Genomic DNA, 22,533 nt, shown 5'->3' on the forward strand with positions numbered 1-22,533 from the left:
AGAGTACTGGAGTGGGTTGCCCTTTTCTTCTCCAGGGGATCTTCCTGACCCAGGGATCAAACCCAGGTCTCCTGCATTGCAGGCAGATAGTTTACCGTCTGAGCTACCGGGGAAGCCCAAGACCAGGGTTTTAGAATCTATTCCAGAGCCCACCAGCATGACCCACCTCCCTTGCTGCCACACCCCCTTCTGGCTTCAAATAGAACCATACCAGAGCCACACCAGGAAGGCCCTGCTGGCTCTGTCCCGTCACTCCAGGGCCACAACCTCAGTGTCTACAGGCCTCATCTTGTTATCTGGGCTTCATTCTCAAATGCTAATGTCCAGCTCTTCCTGACACTGGAAATGAGCAACAGCTTCAGTTAGGAACAAGGTGGCTCAAAAGAAACAATGTACAAAAACAGTACTTGCAATGCACCCTCCAGAAGGACAGGGATTGGTGGAGGTCTGTAGGGTTGTAACCATTTCTTAGGGCCCAAGACTGGGTGGTCCCCGGTCTTCAGTCTTGCCAAATAATGTTGCCTGATCACATGACCAAAGACCTCAGTAGACTCAGGTTAATCCCTTGCACCTGCCACCACATCACTATTCAGAGTCTTGGCTTCCCCACTCATCATATGAAGCGTTGGTTAGGAAGATCTTTGGGGAACTTGATTCCAGAACACTCTCCACGGCTCATTTTCTCCCGAAATGTGTGGTCCCCTGGCCTTCTGTCTCCTAGTATTGATTCCTAGCTGTGATGTGTCCCTCACCTGTGTGGCTCTTGATGCTAGCAACCTCTTACACACGTATGACTCTTATATCTGATGTCAGCAACCTACCCTCAGCAGCCATCACAAAGACATCAAACAAAAGGGGAAGGGTCCACGGGCAGCAGCCTCCTCTCGCTACGTCTCCCTGATGCCTGTGTATCCTGTCCCAGCAGTGGCTGAGTGTTTAGACAAAGAGCTCTCTCTCTGCTTTTCAGACACGCGCTCACAGATCCTGCTTGTGTTTCAGGGACATGGCAGCTCTTCTCAGCCTCCTCGGCTGACAGGAAATAGAAGGGGAGGGAAAGACAGAGAGCGCTGCGTTTGCCACTCCTGTCACCAAGCCTGTCACCTGGACCCAGGAATTCTGAGAGAGCCTTGTTCTCACCCCTCAGCTTCAGCCTCATTTTAGGAAAACGTCTCTCTACCTGACAATGATAGGAGAGAGGGAAGAATTCAGATGTCAAATCAGATCCAGGAAGGATGCTGAAAGGCTGTAATTCTGAGTTGCAGGGATCCCAAAAAGGATGCTAGGCAGCCTACCAGATTTTGTCCCCCACTCTCCTGTTTTGTGACCTCTGGGGAAAAAAGCCAGGCAAATATATATATATATTTCCCCTCCACATCTGACTCACTTGACCAATTCATTTCCAGACTCCCCAGCTGCAACAGTGTTTCAAAGTCTGGAATCCACGTGTTCACTCAGTATTGTCTACACCCTGGGAGGGAAAGAGGACCATCTCCACTCAGACATGTGGGTTCTCCATACTTCTGCAATTCTTGTGGGCCAGACACTGAAGCAAAAAGAAGCAAAAGACAAATCCTTTTCTTCTAGGACTGGCAGTGTCAAGGGATGATGGACAGGCATGTGCCTGGGGAGGACGGATCTGATCCCAGCTTGGCCTCCAACACTGTGTGACCCTGGGCAAGTCATTTCATCCCCCACCAGCCTCGGTTTCCTCATCTTTCAGAGAAGGTAGGCTTTGATGCTGACAGAGGCTCCCTCTAGCTCTGATGTGCTCTATTTGATTTCCTCCACATTCTACAATCCCCTTCTTTGGATGGAGGGAAAAGCTTTTAAATAGCTTTGGAGTTGGCAACATTTTCTCCTGCTCTAGATTTCTTCAGGGGGTTCAATGTGGATTCTGAGTCCAGTTTCCCATTTCTTTTCAAGCTGAATGACAGCTTTAGGTCAGCTGTTAACAAAATGGGGTCAAAGTCATCACTTCATTCTTGAGCTCTCTAATTCTCCAAGTGAACCATCTTGCTCCCCCCCTTTCAATAAAGGAAAAAAAAAAATGAAGCCCTGGAATGGTGAACGCTAAATCCACCCAAGAAAGATAATGGCAGTATTTGCATAAGAAGCTTAGAAGTGAATTAACCTCCCAAAACATATGGATTGTTTCAACTACCTTGGTTTTTTTCTGGGCTTCATTCTCAAATGTTAATGTCCAGCTCTTCCTGACACTGGAAATGAGTAACAGCTTTAGTTTTGAACAAGCTGACTCAAAAGAAACAATGTGTAAAAAGAGTGCTAGCTATGTGCCCTTCAGCAGGACAGGGACTGGTGGTGGTCTATGGGGTGGTAACCATTCTTCAGAGCCCAAGACTGGCCGGGGTGGGGTCTTCAGTCTTGCCAAATAACCTGATCACACGACCAAAGACCTCAGTAGACTCAGGTTAATCCCTTGCACCTGCCACCACATCACTGTTCAGAGTCTTGGCTTCTCCATTCATCATATGAAGCATTGGTTAAGAAGATCTTTGGGGAACTTGATTCCAGAACACTCTCCACGGCTAATTTTCTCCCGAAATGTGTGGTCCCCTGGCCTTCTGTCTCCTAGCATTCTTAGCTGTGATGTGTCCCTCACCTGTGTGGCTTTTGATGTGGCTCTTACACACATATGACTCCTGCATACCCAACCTGGGCCAGCCTGAGCATCTCTATCCCAGCATGCAGTGCAGTGCCTAGACTATGACTAAAGGCACAATAAACATCTGCTGAATAAAATCAACCCAAATTGTGCAAGTGAAGCACGTGACTTGAGTTTATAGGTACTTCAGCTTGTGAACACCAGAAAATAGTCCTTGACACAGCGTGTTTAGACCATATAATAATAAGCAGCTCCTGCCCTGCCCCCCACATATAAATCCAATCTCACGGTACCCACACCAGGCCCCAGACTGTCTGCTGGGGTTGTTGCTCATATCATTCCCATTGTTGGGGATGTCCATGCCCCCACATCCCCTCTCCTTCTGCTGAAATCTCACCCATCCTTTAAGGCCTCGCTCTCCACCACCTCCACTGTGCAGCGTCAGCTGACTCTCTGTGAGTCAGAAAGTCAGAACTGCTGTCTCTCTTCTCTGCCCTCTCAGCAGACTTTGACCATGATATTGTATTTTATTTGGGCCTGTACACCAGCCCTAAAATAATACCACTGTCAGTCCCTATTTCTGTCCAGCTCTGCCCTGCCCATCCCGCGCTATGTGCCTCTGGGTCCCTCCCAATGCTTGTGTCTAACACACCTTTGCACACGTGGTTATTTATATAGGATGTCCCACCAGGTGGCAAAGGCTCTGAGGCTCCCAGGGGCATTGCTTGAATTGAGCAGTGTTGTCAAAGGTCTGAGCGACTTCACTTTCACTTTTCACTTTCCTGCATTGGAGAAGGAAATGGCAACCCACTTCAGTGTTCTTGCCTGGAGAATCCCAGGGACGGCGGAGCCTGGTGGGCTGCCATCTATGGGGTCGCACAGAGTCGGACACGACTGAAGCGACTTAGCAGCAGCAGCAGCAGCCAAAGGTCTCAGGACCGACTGGTGGGGAGCATCTGTCAGGGCTAGTGGCTGGGCAGGCAGGGCCAGTGTCCAGGCCCCAGGCATAGGGACAAGACCATCCTTACTTGGCGTAGGCCTTCTCCAGCAGGCACGGCCAAAACTCTCGCTTGTTGCGAGGTTTGACAAAGAGGTACTCGTTGTTCAGGACAGGTAGGCGATCATCAATGACCACTTCCACCCACTGGCCACACCGCCAGAACTGGAGGAGAGAGAGCAAAATATATGCCTTAGTAGAGCTGGGGCAGGAGGAAGGTGCTGACCCCCAGCCCAGGCCAAAAGATTACCACCATCGCCGTATGACCACTACCGTGCGACGTCTATGCAGATCAAAATCGCAGCCCAGGTTGCAGACAGGGGACGGGCCTGTCATCTCCACTGACAGGTGAGTCACAGGTCGAGTTAATCAAGGAAAACACAGTCAGGGAGGAAGGCGTCTCGGGTCTAGCTGGACTTTGCTACTAATTCCTGCCTCACCTTGGCATGTCCTTTGTGAGCTCTGGACACACGCAAGATGCTCCAGGTACATCTTGTGTACAAAATGGGCACGGCGGGAGCAGATGCTGATAGCAGAGGAGAATGGGTGACTGGGAGTGTCCTGATGGGGAAGGACAGCCTTCAGGGAGCTGGAGGCTCGAGGGAAGACGGGCAGGATTCCTGCAGGTGGCAAGGAGGCGGGAAAGCATCCCAGATGGTAGCCACAGAGTGGGCAGGGCCCGGAGGCCAACAAACGTGAGGTTGCTGGGGAGGACTGAGCAGGTTGAGCCTCGCCCTGGCCCTCCTGTCCTCACGTCCAGCTGGCCCTGCCATCAGATCAGCAGCAATGAAGCGGGCTGGCACTGCTGCCGCCAAGAGCGCAAACGAACCAGATGTTCCTCTCCAAAACAGACTGGTTTAATCTTCAGCATTCAACTCTTAATGGTTCACCCGGGGACACTGCCAAATGATGAAAATTCATAACAAAACCAGCTTTTTGGAGTTTGTTTGCTGGTCTCTGGATCAGCAACAGGGCTTCTGGTCTTAGGCCTGAGTCTTGACACAGGCAAGCCTCTGACAGCGGGGCTCAGAGTAAGGCCGGGTGGATGTGATCCATCACCTGCTCGTGGTGAGGGGGAGCCATCCTCGTGGACATGTCCACAGCTGAATGTCCCAGGTGTTGGACTGTTGCACCTGCATGAGGATGCATTATCAAAGCAGAGATGGAGACCAAGACAGATGTCAGGGGAGACAAAACAAAGAAGGTGTTCTTGTGGTCTTTAATGAACCAGTCCACTAGAGCTGGTGTTCTCACAGCTGTGGGTCTGCATCCTCACTGCAGTCAGACGCACAGGCGGGTGAAGTGGGGAGCCAACAGAGATGCTATTATAGTGAAATCACTGAACATGTCTGAAGCACGAAGGAAGATAACCCTGACTCTTGGATGGAGGGTACCAGAAGGACAGACCCATTTGAGTTTAATTGGATGGCAAAGTGTAGGAGCCAGTGTCCAGTCAGTGGAACCGTGCTCCAGGCCTAGTTTTGTCCTCAGCAATAGCTATTGGATAAGATACTTAATTCTCTGTGACTCAGTTTCCTCATCTGTCAAATGGTGTAAGAGTAAGAACTACCTCACACTGCGACTGGGATCGGATGAGACTATGAGAGTGGGATCACAGGAAAAAGAAAGGAAAAAAAAAGAAGGAACTGTTTTTTCAATAGCCTTTTTGTTCAGCACCTAGGATAGTGCCCAGCACACAGTATGCCATCAAGACTGAGTGAGTCCTGGCTTGAATGAGCCCCTCTGGTTGGTTCCACCCTTACTCGCACCTTCCCACGCCAGTAGAGCTGACCAGACTTGCTCTCCCTATACAAAGGGAACCTCAGGTAAGATCATTGTTCCCAGAAAGGATGCAAATGGCCTGATGAAAATGGGGTGGTCAAGAATGAGGTCAGCGATCTGTGTTTCCTAGTTCACTTCTCTGGATGAGGAGGGCTGGCCCCTAGATAATGTCTGTACCCTTTAACAAGCAGGCTGGGCCATCTGACCAGCACCCAAGTATCTGCAGGAAACCAGAAGGGTTTTGGGCAAAGCATCCAAGTTGCCCAGATACAGGGCTCTTTCCTGAGAACTGTGCCCAAACTCAGAAAGAACAGATGTACAGAGGTCAGCACTGCAGCTATTTCTGGAGAATAGTGGGACTTTCTTCACCTTCCAGAAGGGCAGAGCATACCCTGCCTAGACCTCAATTTGTCCTAACCACCTGTCTCTCCACCACTTGTAGCTTTGAGGTGAGCCTGGACAATGCTAAACCCTGCCCCCTCCGGCTAACTTCTCAGTGTGATCCTTGGACCAGTAATATCAGCATCATCTGTTAGAAGACCTAGCATGCAAATAATTGGACTTCAGGAAGAGAAAACAGGATAAAGGAGGATGCCCAGAAAAGAAATGGAAGGAAACAGCTGAGCAGAAAGAGGAGGCAGGTCTTCAGAATGAAAGGGCTCATGAATTCCAGGCAAGATTATTCTTCAAAAGGACACAGACATAGAAAACAGACTTACGAACACAGCCGGGTGGGGGAGAAAGGAGAAGGTGGGATGTATGGAAAGAGTAACATGGAAACATAGACATTAAGTAGTAAGTAAGTAAGTGAAGTAGCTCAGTTGTGTCCAACTCTTTGCGACCCTGTGGACTGTAGCCTACCAGGCTCCTCTGTCCATGGGATTTTCCAGGCAATAGTACTGGAGTGGGTTGCCATTTCCTTCTCCAGCGGATCTTCCCGACCCAGGGATCGAACCCTGGTCTCCCGCATTGTAGACAGACGCTTTACCGTCTGAGCCACCAGGGAAAATAGATAGCCAATGGGAATTTGCTGTATGACTCAGGGAAATTAAACCAGGGTTCTGTATAACAACCTAGAGGAGTGAGATGGGGAGGGAGGTGGGAGGGAGGTTCAAGCAGGAGGGGACATAGGTATACTTATGGCTGATTCATGTTGATGTTCAGCAGAAACCAACAGAATACTGTAAAGTAATTATCCTTCAATTAAAAATAAATAAATTAAAAATAAATACATTTAATTATAAAAAAGGCATACATCTGGACATATTCTAAAGAAATTTCTGAACCAAGGAGAGAGAGAGAGAGAGTGCCTATACAAATTTTCAATTTGAAAGGATGTATTGCATACAAGGTCAAGAAGATAGATTGGAAATTTCTTCTGCAACATTGGAGAAGCTACAAGACAATGGAAAAATGTTTACAGACCTTTGAGAAAAAGGAATGTAATCCAAAAATCCTAAACCCAACTGAAATACTGTTTTTAAAACAGAGCAAGTGAAAAACTACTCATGTAATCTGAGGAAACTATTCAAGGAATTACTTCTACCAAATGATAATGAAGTTAGAACAAAAATCTTAAGGAGAAATGAACGCTGAAGGAAACAATGGTGAATAATGAGTTTTGAATATGCTGTGGACAAGAAACATACTTGTAACATCGTGAAAGTAAAATTGATAGTGAAAGGATGAGCAAAAATATAACAGGGAAATGAAAGTAACGGGAATCTAGAATAGCAATGTGAAGATCAGGTGAGGAGGAAGTCAAGGTTAGAAGCTTCATACATAACAAAGAGGGATATTGTGTAAGTTTTATTCTAACAACTGAAGAGCAAAAACATAATTATTTGGGTACAAAAGAATACAGCAAGAAAACTATATAGTCAGAACATAAAAGGAACCCTCCAAACTATAACGTTGGGAAGGAACGAACTTTAATTCACATCTTTTAGAATATGCCAAAACAAACAGATAAAAAATAAGCCAAGACAATAGAGATAATTGCAGATTATATAATCTATAAATCAGAGAATTTGATTGCATATATTAAACTTACGAACATTCGATAATATATTAAAAAATATATAGCAAAGAGATTGATAAAGTAGACTTAACCACAAATTAGAGGAAATTAAGTAAATTTTCAGAGACTTATATAAGCAACTTTGGGGCAATGCATTTAGAACTACAGAAGAAATAGTTGATTCTTCCAGCAAAATATAAATTTCAAGAATTAACTTCAGAAGAAATAAGAGGCCCAAGCAGATCAATAGCTATTGAACACATTAGAAGAGTTAAAGAATTCATATTTTAAAAGGAGATAGGTCTAGACAATTTAACAATTGTCTATTTCACTTGCAAAGAACAGATAATGATTAACAACCATTATACAAATTATTTCAGATCAAAGTAAATCTCAGTGTGCTCATATTAAAAAGCTAGTATAACTCCAAAGAAAAACAACAAAAATCTGGAATCTAATTGCACATGTGATATGGATACAAAAATTCTAATACATTTTTAGCAAATTGAATCCAACAGTGGATTAAAAGAATGGCATACCAAGAAAGCATGCCACTAAAATCAAGAGAAGGCAGAATTTTGCTCTTGGATTAAAAGAATGGCATACCAAGAAAGCATGCCACTAAAATCAAGAGAAGGCAGAATTTTGCTCTTGGATTAAAAAGAATGGCATACCAAGAAAGCATGCCACTAAAATCAAGAGAAGGCAGAATTTTGCTCTTGGATTAAAAGAATGGCATACCAAGAAAGCATGCCACTAAAATCAAGAGAAGGCAGAATTTTGCTCTTGGATTAAAAGAATGGCATACCAAGAAAGCATGCCACTAAAATCAAGAGAAGGCAGAATTTTGCTCTTGTCACCTCATTCAAAATTACATCTTCTAATTAATACAGCAAAACAAAATAACTCTATAAATATTGAGACAAAATTATCTTTATCTGTGGATAATATTAGATAACTAAAAAATATCCAGACATTAATAAAGAAAAAATTAGAATAAGAGAATTTGATAAGGTGGCTAGATACAACTTAATATAAAAAAAGGACTAGCATTCTCTTTCCATCAACATATAGTTAGAAAAATATCTGAGAATACATTTATCAAGAAGGGTATGGAAGGAATAACAAAACATAACTATTACATTTTATTGAAGGACATAAACTAGTTCTGAATAAATGGAAAGATATACTGTGCTTTTGGAAAGGAATAATTACAATAATAAAAATGTGATTTTTCCAAATTAATACATAAATTTAATGCTGCTCTATTCTGCTTCATGGTGGCTTCTCTTTTTAATTAGATACAACGATTTAAAAATTCTCACAGAAGAATAAATGTGCAAGAATTGACAAGATAAAATATTTTTGAGGGAAAGATACTGAATAATGAAGGAGAACGTGTGCCACCAGCTGTTACAACTCACTCTGAAGCTGCTGTAATCAAAACAACAGGGTGTGGCACAGGACAGACAGACAGACAAAACCTCAATGAGGTATGGGGTCTTTGATCAAGAATTGTTTTCTTTGGCTGATTGTTTCTGCCATACTTTTTATTGGGTTGCCCAAAATGTTCATTCAGATCTTTCCATAAGATGCTATGGAAAAACCCAAATGAACATTTTGGCCAGCCCAATATTTACATGAAAACATGTTAACTCTTATCTTCCCTATGTGTTGTCAGATCCTGAGTTCAAATCCTTTTGAGGCACTAACACACATTAACTAACACTTATGTGTCTCTCCCACATCTCAGGCTGCTAGACCAAGAGAACATTCCAGACAGTTGCCTCCCTAGGCTCACAGAGAATCCCATTTAAGGAGCATCCCAGCAGCATACTTACCCGAAAATGGAAAATCCCCGCATACTGGTATGAAAAGCTTTGGTCTATGAGGATCTTCTGCAGATACTGTGGACTCTGTGTCAAGGCCCCCAGTGCTGCCAGGAACCAGCAATCTCCTGGAGGGGAGGGGGACGTAAGTCGTGAGATGCTGTTTGGACAGCATCCACCCCATGCACTGCTCAGAGTTGGCGTACCTCCTTCCAAATAATGTTTTTTTTTTTTCCTGTCTGAGAGAGGAGAACTGGGGGAAAGATTCACTGGGGCCAGTTCCAAACAAGATAGGGGTGATGGTGGTAGTTATGGAGACAGCGGTGGGGGTAGGGCTGGAGTAGTGATAGGGTTGGTGGTGTTGGTGCTGCTCTGATGGTGATGGTAGTGCAGTCAGGAGAGCCCCAGCCAAGCTGATGGGCCAACTTGCCTTCTGATTCTCGTTTGGCCCAAGGTGCCCAGAACCAAAGTTACAGGAAATTTTGTTGCCAGCATCAGTGGAAATGGTGTGCTCTAATATTGGGGATAACAGATTTCTGTTTTTCTTTGCTAATATTTACTCAGTTCCTCCTGGTGTCGGGGCCTTTCCAGCCCATATCCAGGTTCTCCCCTCTTCCCCCTTGAGGGAACATAGCTTTGAGTTTCTCCTTGAAGGTCACTGTGAGCGCTTTTGAGTAAGCTCACCCTCTTCTCCTGAGTCTTCTCTCCATCTTCACACAATGGCTTGAATGCCCTTTCAAGTCAGGCATGCTGCTGGGTGCAGAAGCCACAAGGATGCCCTGGGAGAGGTCCCTTCTCCTGTCAGGAGGCTACTGGCTGGAGGGGACTTTCTCCAACACAGACAGCAAGCCAGGCAGGCTTCTATCAAATTCACCAGTTGAAGTCCAAGTGCCAGGGCATTAACTGGAAAGTGACATTCTAAGGACGTAGAGCCTGCTGTCAGAGGGGTTGTGTCTTATTCATTTATTTGGCCGCACTGGGACTTAGTTCTGGCATGTGGGATGTGGTTCACTGACCAGAAATCGAACCTGGGCCCCCTGCACTGGAAACAAAGAGCCCTAGCCACTGAACCACCAGGGGAGTCCCAAGGGTTGTATCTTATTTTGCTATGTCTCTGGGCTCCATGTCCAAGTGCCCACCCCAAGGAGTCTCGCCCCCCACTCCTAGGGTTCAGCTCAGGGGTCTTGCATGGCCACACCTGCTACCGCCCATGGGCCTCCCTTCTCCTGCCACACTCAGGTCTCAGCAACAACTCCACCCTGTGCCTGTCCAGTGGGTTGGAGGGAGTCACACAGCTCTAGATTCAAACTCAACTCTGTCATGTATTGCTTTTGTGACATGAAAGACATTATTGTGTCCCTTGGACCCCTAGCTTCTGCATATATAAAATGAGGATGTTGCAGGGTTAATGAACTATTTCATGCAAAGTATCTAGCAAAGCCTTGCAGAAGTTCAATAAACATTTACTTCCCTCTACTCAGTGCTCAGACTAAACTCTGTGTATATTTTCTCCTTTTCTTTGACAATTCCTCTCCTAAAGGGCTCTGCACACCCACTGCTAAGCTGATTTGCAGGCTGAAGGTCTGAGAATGAATAATCCAACCACAGCAACACTGAGGGTGTCGGCCTCTATGGGTCTGGGTGGGGGCACTTCTCTCCACCCACCGCTGCTCAGAGGTGGACTTTGGGCAGCCTGCTTCCATCCAGGGCCAAGAAGAAAGAGGTTGAGTTCTTACCTGCCTCTCCTTGTTGGATATCAAATCTGCTCGCACCTTCCAGGATGAAGAGAGGCTCTGATTTACCCTTCAATAAATCCTTAGAAAAGAGCAGGGGAAAGCCATGAGCATCTTTTATCCCTCTGTCTCCCAGTGTGGTACCCAAGACATCACTCTCCTCATCTTTGAGGAGTAGAGGTTACTTTGTAAAGAGGTGTTTAGGATCTGAGTTAGGAAAGTTCCTCTCATTCTTCAGGTTTTGTTGCTAACAGGGAGGCAGATGTCAGAGGGCCGTATGTGTAACTGCCCAGATAGGCAGTAAATGCATGGGCAGACTGCACGAGGAGATAAGGACCAGGATCCTACATCAAATGATCAGCCATCCTGGTCCCAACAGCAGTGTTTCATTAAGAGTCTATAAATAGCCAAGAAAGAAAAGGATGCATTTACTAGAGGAAACTTTTACAAGCATAATCACACTTTCCTTGTGAAATGTCATCTCTCAGAAGTCAGTATAGGCATTCGGAGCTCCAGGTTCAAGTCCAGCCACATGCGGTACAGGATGCAGGCTGTGTATTACTCAGGTCTTTGCCTACTCCCTGGCTAACACCCAGACTGATTCTGGAAGACCCCAGGCAGCTTCTAGGTTTTCTTGCAACCAGGAGCCCACAGGATTTCCTCAGCATCCTCTCTGTGTCCTGGATCTCCATTGCATGGATTTGCATGATCTGGTATAATTGTTCCTGTGTCATTTCTTTTCACATTGACAAGAGAGTTCCCAGAGAAAGGGGCTGCAAAGTGGAAAAGGATTCATCTGCTGAACAGCCATGAACATGTGGAGTCCTGTATCTTAGTGAGACCTGTCAGCCCTTCGTAAACTGCCCTCCAGTTTCCTGGTAGAGCCTCCAAGGGGCAAACAAAGGTGTGCGTGCCTGCAAACAACTCAGCCAGCCCACCGCACCAGGCCTCCTCCCACCATCTTCTCTGCATACAACTGGCCCTCTCTGATGACCACGAGGGGGGCCCTCAGGCCCAAGTCCTTGCAGTGGAGGCCCTAAGCTGACCCTCTGCCCTACCGTTGGCTGCAAAGAACTCGGGGTCTCTCTTAATACCAACAGGAAGGGCAGAGCTGTCACAGGGCCCAAGAGGGAGCAACTCTCCCAGTGTCAAAAGCAGCTTGGGGTGCTTCAGTGGCTCTAGTTGTCCCCTCCCTTTCTACTGGAAGAGGGAACTCGAGATCTTAGTGGAGGCTGGCTGGAGATCCTCCACTCAAGGGAGTTAAAGAAGGTGAAGGCGTTTGGGTTTTGGCTCAGGTTTCTTGACCACTGCATAAAGAACGCTGCAGCTTCTTCGTCATTTATTCCTGGTTTACCACCCTGATGGGCAGAGCAGGGGTGGGTGTGCTGAGGGTCAGAAGAGCAGAACCTGGTGTGGAATCCTGTCTGCATTGTTCCTGGGGTGACCTTGAGCAACTTCCTTTACTTTGCTGAGCCTTGGTTTCTTCATATGTAAGAAAATGGCATCAAATGAGAAAGTCATGATGTCCTGGCTGCTGTGACCAAACCCTCGTGGAGGATGAGATGCCTCATTCACAGTGATCTCCTGATGGACTTGCCAAACAGGAGTCTTCATTATTTTACAAATGAGGAAGGATGTGAAATATTAGCATAGCGTCAGACAAGGGGCCTGTTCAATAAATATTGATTCCCTGCTTCTGTAATATTTGCAAAATTAAAAAGACCACACTCATGGATAAACCTAGTGTCTCCAATGCATTCATTATGAAACAAGAGAGAATAAAAACATGATTTACACAGTCAAATTATAAAATAAAAGAAAGAAAAAAGAGCCTCACAAATATAGGTGGGAGAAAATGATAAAGAGAACAATTGGTGAATTACAAAATAGAAACATAGCAAGATCAGCAAATACATTGTATTGGGGGAGAAGGTTTACTTAGACCCAATCTTTGGCTAATATGGTAGAGAATCTTATTTCAAATAAAATTAGAAATCTTGTTTTAACAATATAAAAACATGATGTAAAATTCTATACTAATCGGTTTAAAACATACTGAAGATTGTTGGACAAAAATTAATATGGCCAAAAATGATCCAAGTTGGTAAATCACCTGAAAATCAATAACCTTGCTATAGTAGTTTTTAATGATTAAAGAATATCTCCCTAATATCTCTGTCAAGGCTTCTACACACAATTTTGTTGCTGAGTTCTCTCAGATTTTCAGGGAATAAACAATTTCTGTGTCGCTTGTAGTTTCAGCGTTAGGAAAAAAAAAAAGAATCCTGTCATTGTTTATTTTAAGAAGCCAGCACAGCCAGGATGCCCAACCTCACACACACACACACACACACACACACACACACACAGATTGATTTCACTTATGGAAAAATACTGAAATAAATCCCTGGCAAGGGAATCAACAATAAATTATACAGCTAACCCACTATCATCAAGTAGGGTTTGCCACAGAAATGTAGGATGCCAGGATGGATTCCTATCAGGATATCTGATGACATCAAATGACATTTACATAGGCCAAAAGAAAAATAATTGCTCTCTTTCCAGTAAATGCCATGAAGGCATTTCATAAACGCACAGATTTTTCTGATTTACCAGAATATTAAAATTAAAAAACTGAAATTTTTGCCAAGTAGGAACAGAAGGATACTTTAATGTTTTGAAGATTAAATGGCAATTATTTCAAACCAAAAATCAGTCATCAACATCAAGTTCATGGACAAACACCAGAAGTGTATGCATCAAAGTTGGGCACAAAACTAGCATTTTTTGTCTCTTTTCCTGAGCTACCCGTTCCTTCCTCACCCTGGCTTAAGAAGGGTCCTGGGCAATCCCAAAAGAGCAAAGGTAGGAGGAGACAGAAATCATACCCAGAAGCATTTCAGTCTGCTGGGCCGGCTTTGAGACCAGGCCCTCAGAGAAAACAGGTCAATATGCTTGGAAGATAAAAACCCTCTGGCCCTGGGCAGGTGCCCTGGCACTACGTGGGCCGGGTGCACTATGTCTGCAAGGGAGTGTGACAGGACTGGTGATGGGCAGCCTCCGCCCCGGGAGTGACTCAGAATCACCCACAAATTTTGCAGATATACAGGTTGCTGGATGTCGCCTTCCCACAACCTGTATTCTGTAGGTCAGTGGAGGTAGAGTTCAGGATCTGCATAGCTCCTCTGGTGATTCCGAGGCTCAGCAGGGCAAGAAGCAGGTTCAGAGAGGCTGAGTGATTTATCCTAGGTCACACAGGAGGCAGGCTGTGCATTAGACACTCCACTCACACAGTGCCTTTGCTGTGGACCACACCAGCAGGCAGGGTCTTCAGTGTTTTCTGATTCTGTGACATGGATTGACCCTTTGAGGCCTCTGCAACATCATCCGTACAGAAGGAAGCTGTGATGGTTCATTTTATGTGTCAATTTGACTGGCTCACAGGGTGCCTAGATATTTGGTTATACATTATTTCAAAGGAGTGCTTCCAGATGAAATTAGCATCTGAATCAGGGGACACAGTAAAGAAGATTGCCCTCCCCAATGTGGATGGGCGCCATCCAATCTATGGAGGGCCTGAACAGACAAAAGGTAGAGGAGGGGAGAATTCACCCCTTCTCTGCCTGACTGCTGCCCAGGGACTGGGGATGACATCATCAGCCCCATTGGTTCTCAGGCCTTCCCACATGGGCTGCACTGTACCATCGGATCTCCTGGGTGTCCAGTTTGCAGATAGCAGACTGTGGGATGTCTTGCCTCCATAACTACGTGTGCCAATTCCTCATAATAGATGAAGCCACAGGCTATATCTGTGCAGTTACTATTGGTTATGTCCTATAGGAGATCTCGACCTCTCCCCTCTCTGCCTCCCTCTTCCCCTCTGCATCCACACCCACACCCATATCTGAAGTGGTATGACATCAGGCACTCCCCTGCACACATCCTTGGAGGTGTCTTTCTAGTGTGGCATCACTTCCTATGTTCTGGACGGTGATTCCTGTGTTCTTTTCAAGAGCTCCTCATGCCCTGCCCCAGACAGTTGCTGCTCTGGGATGGGGAAACACCAGGCTTAGCATGCTGGCCTTCAGACACAGCCCCTTTCAGCCAGTGGCCAGAGTTCAGGCAGGGCCAGGTGGCAGCGTCACTCCCTCTTCTATTTTTTACTATAGAACTTTGCTTTATTGGAATCAAAGTTCTTTGGTGCTGTGCTAATTGTCTGTTGCCTTCTGTTACCTATTGTTAACCCCTTCCTTTCTGGGACAACTTATGTTGAAACCAAGGTGAGTCATATCTAGTAAATGGTCCTTTCGGAAACTCTGCTCTGGTTACTTGGAAGATGAATGTTGTCATCTGGGTAAGTGATATTCTGGGCTTGCCACAGGCCAGAATCCACAGTGGGGCTGGGTGCTGATCCCTGAACCTGTTTTGGGCCCACAGCCCTTTCTTCAGTTGTGTAATGAACATGTTTTCCACTAAAGAATGAAGACAAAGATGAAATTTCAATCTCTTACTCTGACATATTGGTGACTCTGCTGTGAAGATCTGTATCTATAATTCTTTGCTTTCCAATATGGTAGCAACAAGCCATATTGGCTACTTACATTCAAATTAAATTAAATCCAGCTCAGCTGGTAAAGAACTCGCTTGCCAGTGCAAAAGACATAAGAGACATGGGTTCAATCCCTGGATCAGGGAGATCCTCTGGAGAAGGAAATGGCAACCTATTCCAGTATTCTTGCCTGGAAAATTCCATGGACAGAGGAGCCTGGGGGCTACAGTCCATGGAGTCACAAAGAGTCAGGCATGACTGAACATGCATATACAGCCTGATATATTGGCAACTCTGCTGTGAAGATCTGCATCTACAATTCTGTGCTTTCCAATATGGTAGCCACAAGCTATATTAGCTACTTACATTTAAATGAAATTAAATCTTCAACACCTCAGTCACACTGGCCACATTTCAGTTGCTTGATAGCAACATGTGACTAGTGGCTCCTGTATTTGCAGAAAGGACATTTCCATCCTCAAGAAAGTTCTTTTGGATGGTGCTGATCTATTGAATGAGGATAATATCATCTGGGCTTCCCTAGTAGCTCAGATGGTAAAGAATCTGCTTGCAATGCATGAGACTTGGGTTCGATCCATGGGTTGGAAAGATCCCCTGGAAAAGTAAATGGCTACCCACTCCAGTATTCTTTCCTAGAGAATCCCATGGACAGAGCCTGGCGGGCTACAGTCCATGGGACTGCAAAGAGTCAGACACCACTGGCGACTAACATACACACACACAATATCATCTACCTCAGAGGCCTGTTATGGCAACTAAATGAAATGTTGTGTGTAAGGTGCTTAGATTAATACTTAGCATAGAAACATGCTTGATAAATGGAATTTGATACTATTCATGAGATAAAATTTTTAGAAGAAAGTGACTCTACCAAATTTAGTTCGAGGAAACCTCATGTAGAGTCTCTGAGTACAGGTGTAATTCCCAGCATCGTCTTTCCTGAGGCTGGGGTTGCAGGAAGCATTGAGGAGGATGAGGAGTTGGGTCCTTTCAGCGCCTTTTGCTCTGGGCACAGTCACAGGCATTTATGGAACCTGACTGGCTGCTGGTCGGGGGAAGGGAGAGTCTGGGGAGTGGGTTGCTGATTCCTTAAACCCAGCTGAAGGAAGCAATGGGAGGAACAGTAGCAAAATGGATCAGGTTTAATTGTTAGAGAGAGAGGAGATAAAAAGAAGGAGTGAAAGTGAAGTTGCTCAGTCATGTCCGACTCTTAGCGACCCCATGGACTGCAACCTACCAGGCTCCTCCATCCATGGGATTTTCCAGGCAAGAGTACTGGAGTGGGTTGCCATTGCCTTCTCCGAAGAAGAAGGAAGAGGTAGACAAAACGAGAGAGAGAACATAAACTACAGGAGAAACAACTTTTCTTCTTCGTGTAGAAAGCCAAGCCTAGTTTCATGTCCCTGACTCTTGCTCTGTTGTTGAACCTACCAAGCCTGAATGAGTACTTGAGGTAGAATGATACCCATGCTGGTTTAGCGGTTGCCTAGAGTATGATGCTTTCCCATTGTCTAGAAAACACAGAATGCAGAAATGGCCTAGGGAGCCTTGGTGCCACCTCAGCTGCTATATAACTGAAGTTTAGGGGATGCAGTCAGGTCGGCACTGAGCAAGCTTTAGATTGGGAGGCACCCTTCTAATAGAGATAGACAGCAGAATGTGAGAGGAAAAGCACGCTGCACACTCCCTGCCAGCCTCCTCTGGGCTCCCCAGATGGTTTCCTCTGACCCACATTTCTCCTTAAAAGTCTCTGCTGAAATTAGCTGAAGACTGAAGCTGAGATGACTAGACAGTGAAAGCCCAAGGAATCCTAGGGGATGGCCCCTGTAGCTGCTATGTGATGCCATCCCTCTCAAATTAATCAGAGTAACAATAACTAGTGTTTAGTATGTTCTTACAATGTGCTAGACAATGTTCTATGTATTGTCTTCATTTATTCCTTAAAATAATCTTGTTAGGCACTGGCACCATTTTTATCCTCATTCTTTTCACCTAAAAAAATGAAAAAATGGGCAGAACATAGACAGAGATTGATTCCTGGTTACTCAGACAATGCAGGAGATTCTACTGATGCACAAGGTATTATTAGTAGCAAACAGGAGCCTAAAATATAATATGAGGAAAAGTGCAGTATGTGGGGGGCTTCCCAGTTGGCTCAGTGGTAAAGAATCCACCTGCCAATGCAGGAGATTCAGTTTCTATCCCTGGGAAGATCCCCTGGAGAAGGAAATGGCAATCCACTCCAGTATTCTTGCCTGGAGAATCCCATGGACAGAGGAGCCTGGTGGGCTGCATACAGTCCATGGGGTCGCAAAGAGTCAGACATGACAGCAACTGAAGATGCACGCATGTAGTATGTGAAGTCAGAAAGTTTAGTTTAAATCCTGCTCTTTCCCTAACTATGTCACATTGTGCAAGTCACATCACCTGTCTGAACCCATTCCCTCACAAAACTGGGAAGAACAAAAAACAGAGAAAGAGAAGACGTATGGAAAGCTCTGAAAAATACAAGTGTTCAGTGCTGCCAGTTGCGATAAGGGATACAAAGAAATATCAACATATACATTTTAAAAGAAATGTGGGAATGAAAAATGATCCCCTGGTAGAGTTTTTGGATGGATAAGCTTTGGGGTGAGAAGAAGAATGGGAGTAAAATGTACTTGGCCCTTGGCTGCCTCTACTATGGGTTCCTGGAATGATTCTGTGTGAGTCATTTCATTTCTGTTTGCCTCAGTTTCTCCTTGACCCCAAAAGACATCACAAGTTGAGATGTTGTTGGAATTAGATAAAAAACTCAATCCTTTCTAAATAAAAATGTTATAAATTCTCAACACTATAAATATAGTCTCACATCTATTGCTCAGCACCTTGTGAAAAAACAACATTCTAAAAGAATCTCATCTGAAAATAACAAAGGGGGGAAAAATATAATCCTTCCAAGCTTTAAATAGAGTTCTCTGCTCAGTTCTCCTTAGGAATGAAGTCCAGAAGGGAGTCATTGTTGGGGACTTATTGCTTCTTGCTGGTAAGCTGGATCCTAGAAGTTTGAAGCACCCTCATCTTAACTAAAGCGAAGTCGCTCAGTCACGTCCAACTCTTTGCGACCCCATGGACTGTAGCCCACCAGGCTCCTCAATCCACAGAATTTTCTAGGCAAGAATATTGGAGTGGGTTGCCATTTCCTTCTCCATCTTAACTAAGCAGCATCCTAAACCCCATCAGATCCCCACTCACCCTCGCCTTCCCCAAAGCTACAAATCAGTCCTGAATTAGGACAAGAGATGGTTGCTGCTGCTGCTGCTGCTAAGTCGCTTCAGTCGTGTCCGACTCTGTGCGACCCCAGAGACGGTAGCCCACCAGGCTCCCCCGTCCCTGGGATTCTCCAGGCAAGAACACTGGAGTGGGTTGCCATTTCCTTCTCCAATGCATGAAAGCAAAAAGTGAAAGTGAAGTCGCTTAGTCGTGTCTGACTCTACTGACCCCATGGACTGCAGCCTTCCAGGCTCCTCTGTCCATGGGATTTTCTAGGCAAAAGTACTGGAGTGGGGTCAAGAGATGGTTACTCCAGGGTTTATGTCTTGTTCTGTCATCAGAAAACCCCTATTCTGTGTAACCTAACCTGGCTTCATTGAGTGTGTTCCACAGAGTGCTTGGCGTTTCATTCCCATTCAGTAACGCTAGTGATATTATAATCATTAGCTTACTAGACATTATACTCTGTCCTCTTGTTTTAGGTTCTGCTGTCGGCTTTTGGAAGCATGAACAGGATGTTTGAGCATCAGTGCCCTCAAAGTGGCCCTTAGCCAGGTCCTTTGTATCATTGAAAATGCCAGCACAAGAATGTTTAGTGGACTGAGAAATTTCCCTTGGAGCTTCATGTCCTGAAACTGAGATAGTTCTAGAAAAGCCAAGTGGGCTCACTTGGCTGCAAGGTGGAGTTAGTGGTCATCTGTTGGGGTGGGGGAGTCAGGGGGTTTGAACATTGCCACAAAATATTTCTTTAATTTTATAACTGATGTCTAAAACTCTTTTATAGGTGATCAGCCTTTACAAGACTAAAAATACAAATACATGTGAGAGAGGCAAGGCAATTGTTGAAATTCATCCTATTGTACAAATGATTGACATGTTATCTTCCCTTTGAGTAAATTCTAACTAGGAAAGAAAAAAGAAAAAGACAGTGATACCTGAACAGAATAAAGAGTGATGAACACTGACAGAGGGGCTCGTTTATGGAGATGGAAGAGACCCTACAGCTACTACTACAATCCTCATACCTTTGCTTCCCCATTTTTTATGTGGGAATCCTGAGACATGTAACCTAGTGACATGCTGTGTTAGAACTGGGTTAAAACCCAGGGGTCCTGTTTCCTGGTATAGAGTCTTTCCATCCCACTGTGGATGCAACACTGTAGCTGAGGGGATCAGATGAATTTCAGTCTCCTTCCAGTTTGGTTTGGGCCAGCCCTGAAAACCAGGTTTCAAGCCCATCCTTTCAGTGGGAAGTACCATGGGAGACAGTCAGAGGGCCCAGGAGCTGGGCATGTCCCAGGTGGGGAGTTTCACTCACCTTTGGCCGCATCCAGCTTAGGTTGGAGAGGTTTTTTCCCTTGAGGAGCTGCAAACCTATGGAATAAGTCTCGGCAGGGAATGTCTCATCCTCAAACAGCAGCCCTCTGTTTAGGCAATGATCCCGCAAGGAGTAAAAGTCCTGCTCCTTGAATTTGATGATGGGGGTCTTGGCTGGAAACTGCTGGTTGTGTGCCATGATTCTTCCTAGAAGAGGTATCAGATCTTTCCTTTTGGGTGAGAAAAAGAGGTATTTTTAGGGATAAGCTGTCAAGTACTTTGCATCACTGGATGTGAGCCCTGGAAGGCATTCAGATGTCTGCCACCTTTACAAGTGAGACTGGAACCAGGTAAGTTCTGTCCCTGTGGACCCAGCCAGTTGGTGGGGGGCAAGCCCAGACTAGAATCCAAGAAAACTTCCTTCTAGGTCAGTTTTCAATCTGCATACCGAACAGCTTTTCAGGATGCTCTTACATGCATGAGAGACTATTTGTACATTAATGAACATTTATTGAGTACTGACCTTGTACCAGGCACTTTTCTGAATGCCGGTAATTCAAAGATAAATATGACATGACATTTATCCCCTGGAGGCTCGTTATCAAGTGGCAAAATATATTAGACATTTCAACAACTAGCTATCGTTCAACAGAAATGGTCTACTTAAAAATGTGTAAAAAGTCCTGTGGATATAAAGAGGAGGAGCTAGGAACTGCCAAGAAATGTTTCTCCCACGAGTTCTCACCCTGCAATTGGCCTTGGGGGAAACGAATTTTCCAGGTGGAGAACTGGTAGGTAGATTAAAAAAAAAAAAGCCCCAGGACTTCCCTGGTGGTCCAATGGCTGAGACTTTGTGTTCCCAATGCAGGGGGCATGGGTTTGATCCCTGAGGAGAACTAGATCCCACATGCCATGACTAAGACCCAGGATAGCAAAATAAATAAATAAATAAAAATTTTTAAAAAGTCCCTCCAGTGTCCCAAGTAGCAAGTATGTGGAGGACCAGGAGTTGGATTAGAAAGGTCATGGGTGTTGGAGGGAATGGGATGGGCTGGAGGGTCGGTGGAGTTGGGGTTGGGGATAATGAGTGTTGCCAGACAAGGCCAGGAAGGTAGGTTGGAAAGCTGGATTGTTTTTGTTTTATACCCTTCAAGTGCTGCAGGGCCATTGAAGATCCGTGTGTGGGATTACGGAGCAAGTTGGAGGCTAGGTGGCGGAATGGAGAGGGTCTGAGACAGGGCGGAGGTTGGGAGGCTGCTGCATTTGTCCTTGGGAGGGTCAGTGTTATGGCAGTGGTCATAAAGATGGTGGAGAGAGAGATTCCAGAGTCATTTTATAGGTAGACTATATAGGGCTTGATATATATATATATATATATATATATAGGTATATACAGGTAGAATATGGAGATGTGGGGTAGGAAAAAGAAAAGGCAGTGTGATGAACAATCAAATAAGTTTTGAGTTTGCTTTCTGCTCTCACCACCTACATATCCAGTTCTGCAATCGTGAGTTAGTATTCAACCCTGTGAACCTATTTCTCTACCTGTACAGATTGATGATACCAATCTTGGAGTGTTTATTGCTGTATTAAATGAGGTTGGACCTAACAGACTGAATAATCCTCAGTCACTTCAGTCGTGTCCAACACTTTGCGACCGTATGGACTGTAACCCACCAGCCTCCTCTGTCCATGGGATTCTCCAGGCAAGAATACTGGAGTGGGTTGCCATGCCCTCCTCCAGAGGATCTTCCCAACCAGGGGATCAAACTCATGTCTGCCTGCATCTCCTGCATTGCAGATGGATTCTTTACCCACTGAGCCACCTGGCAACAGTAGGCAGTCAATAAATGTCAGTGTCCTAATTTCTCTAAAGAGAAGTCAAGGAAGTCTGGGTTTTCTTGTTCAGGAAGCTACAGGGGTGTAACTGATGCCATTTAACAAAATATGTTTCACATCCTCCATCTGCTAGACAAGCTGGATTGGATCTGAATCCACACTTACTAGCTGCGGGACTTGAAAAACCTATTTAGCACTTAAACTTGTACTTTTCAAGCTTCTTTGATCAGAGTCTGTTAAGGTGACACAAAAGACCCCAAGGTTCATATGTCCTATCCATACCTACTTCACAGTGAAAAAGCAATCGAATGATGACAAAGAACTAGAGAGGAACATGAATGAACAACTCATAAAGAAAGAATATGAGCTTATAATCAAGATTTCAGATCACAGAAAAATATGCAAACAAAAAATAATTTATAATTTTCTTACAGTTAATATATAATAGTATATTGCAAATTATTTAGATAACACAAATAAATACACAAAATAGCACCAATGAAGTATCACTGCACACACATATTTAGAGAGAATTATATATACAATTGCCCAATAAACAAAGTAAGAA

General features: G+C 45.0%; 1 protein-coding gene across 1 annotated transcript in view; it reads right to left on the bottom strand.

Moving 5' to 3' along the window:
* The window catches only part of CAPN13 (calpain 13), a 49,080-nt gene extending 28,755 nt beyond the window's left edge, over window positions 1–20,325 (bottom strand). The window contains exons 1-4 of the mRNA XM_070380124.1: window positions 20,128–20,325; window positions 10,988–11,066; window positions 9,264–9,379; window positions 3,652–3,785 (exon numbers count right to left, since the gene is read on the bottom strand). Coding sequence (XP_070236225.1) covers window positions 3,652–3,785; window positions 9,264–9,379; window positions 10,988–11,066; window positions 20,128–20,325 — 527 coding nt within the window. The remainder of the gene's footprint in view (window positions 1–3,651; window positions 3,786–9,263; window positions 9,380–10,987; window positions 11,067–20,127) is intronic.
* Window positions 20,326–22,533: the final 2,208 nt, after the last annotated feature.

Source organism: Bos mutus, chromosome 11 (assembly GCF_027580195.1).
Source record: "Bos mutus isolate GX-2022 chromosome 11, NWIPB_WYAK_1.1, whole genome shotgun sequence".
NCBI classification, from domain to species: Eukaryota; Metazoa; Chordata; class Mammalia; order Artiodactyla; family Bovidae; genus Bos; species Bos mutus.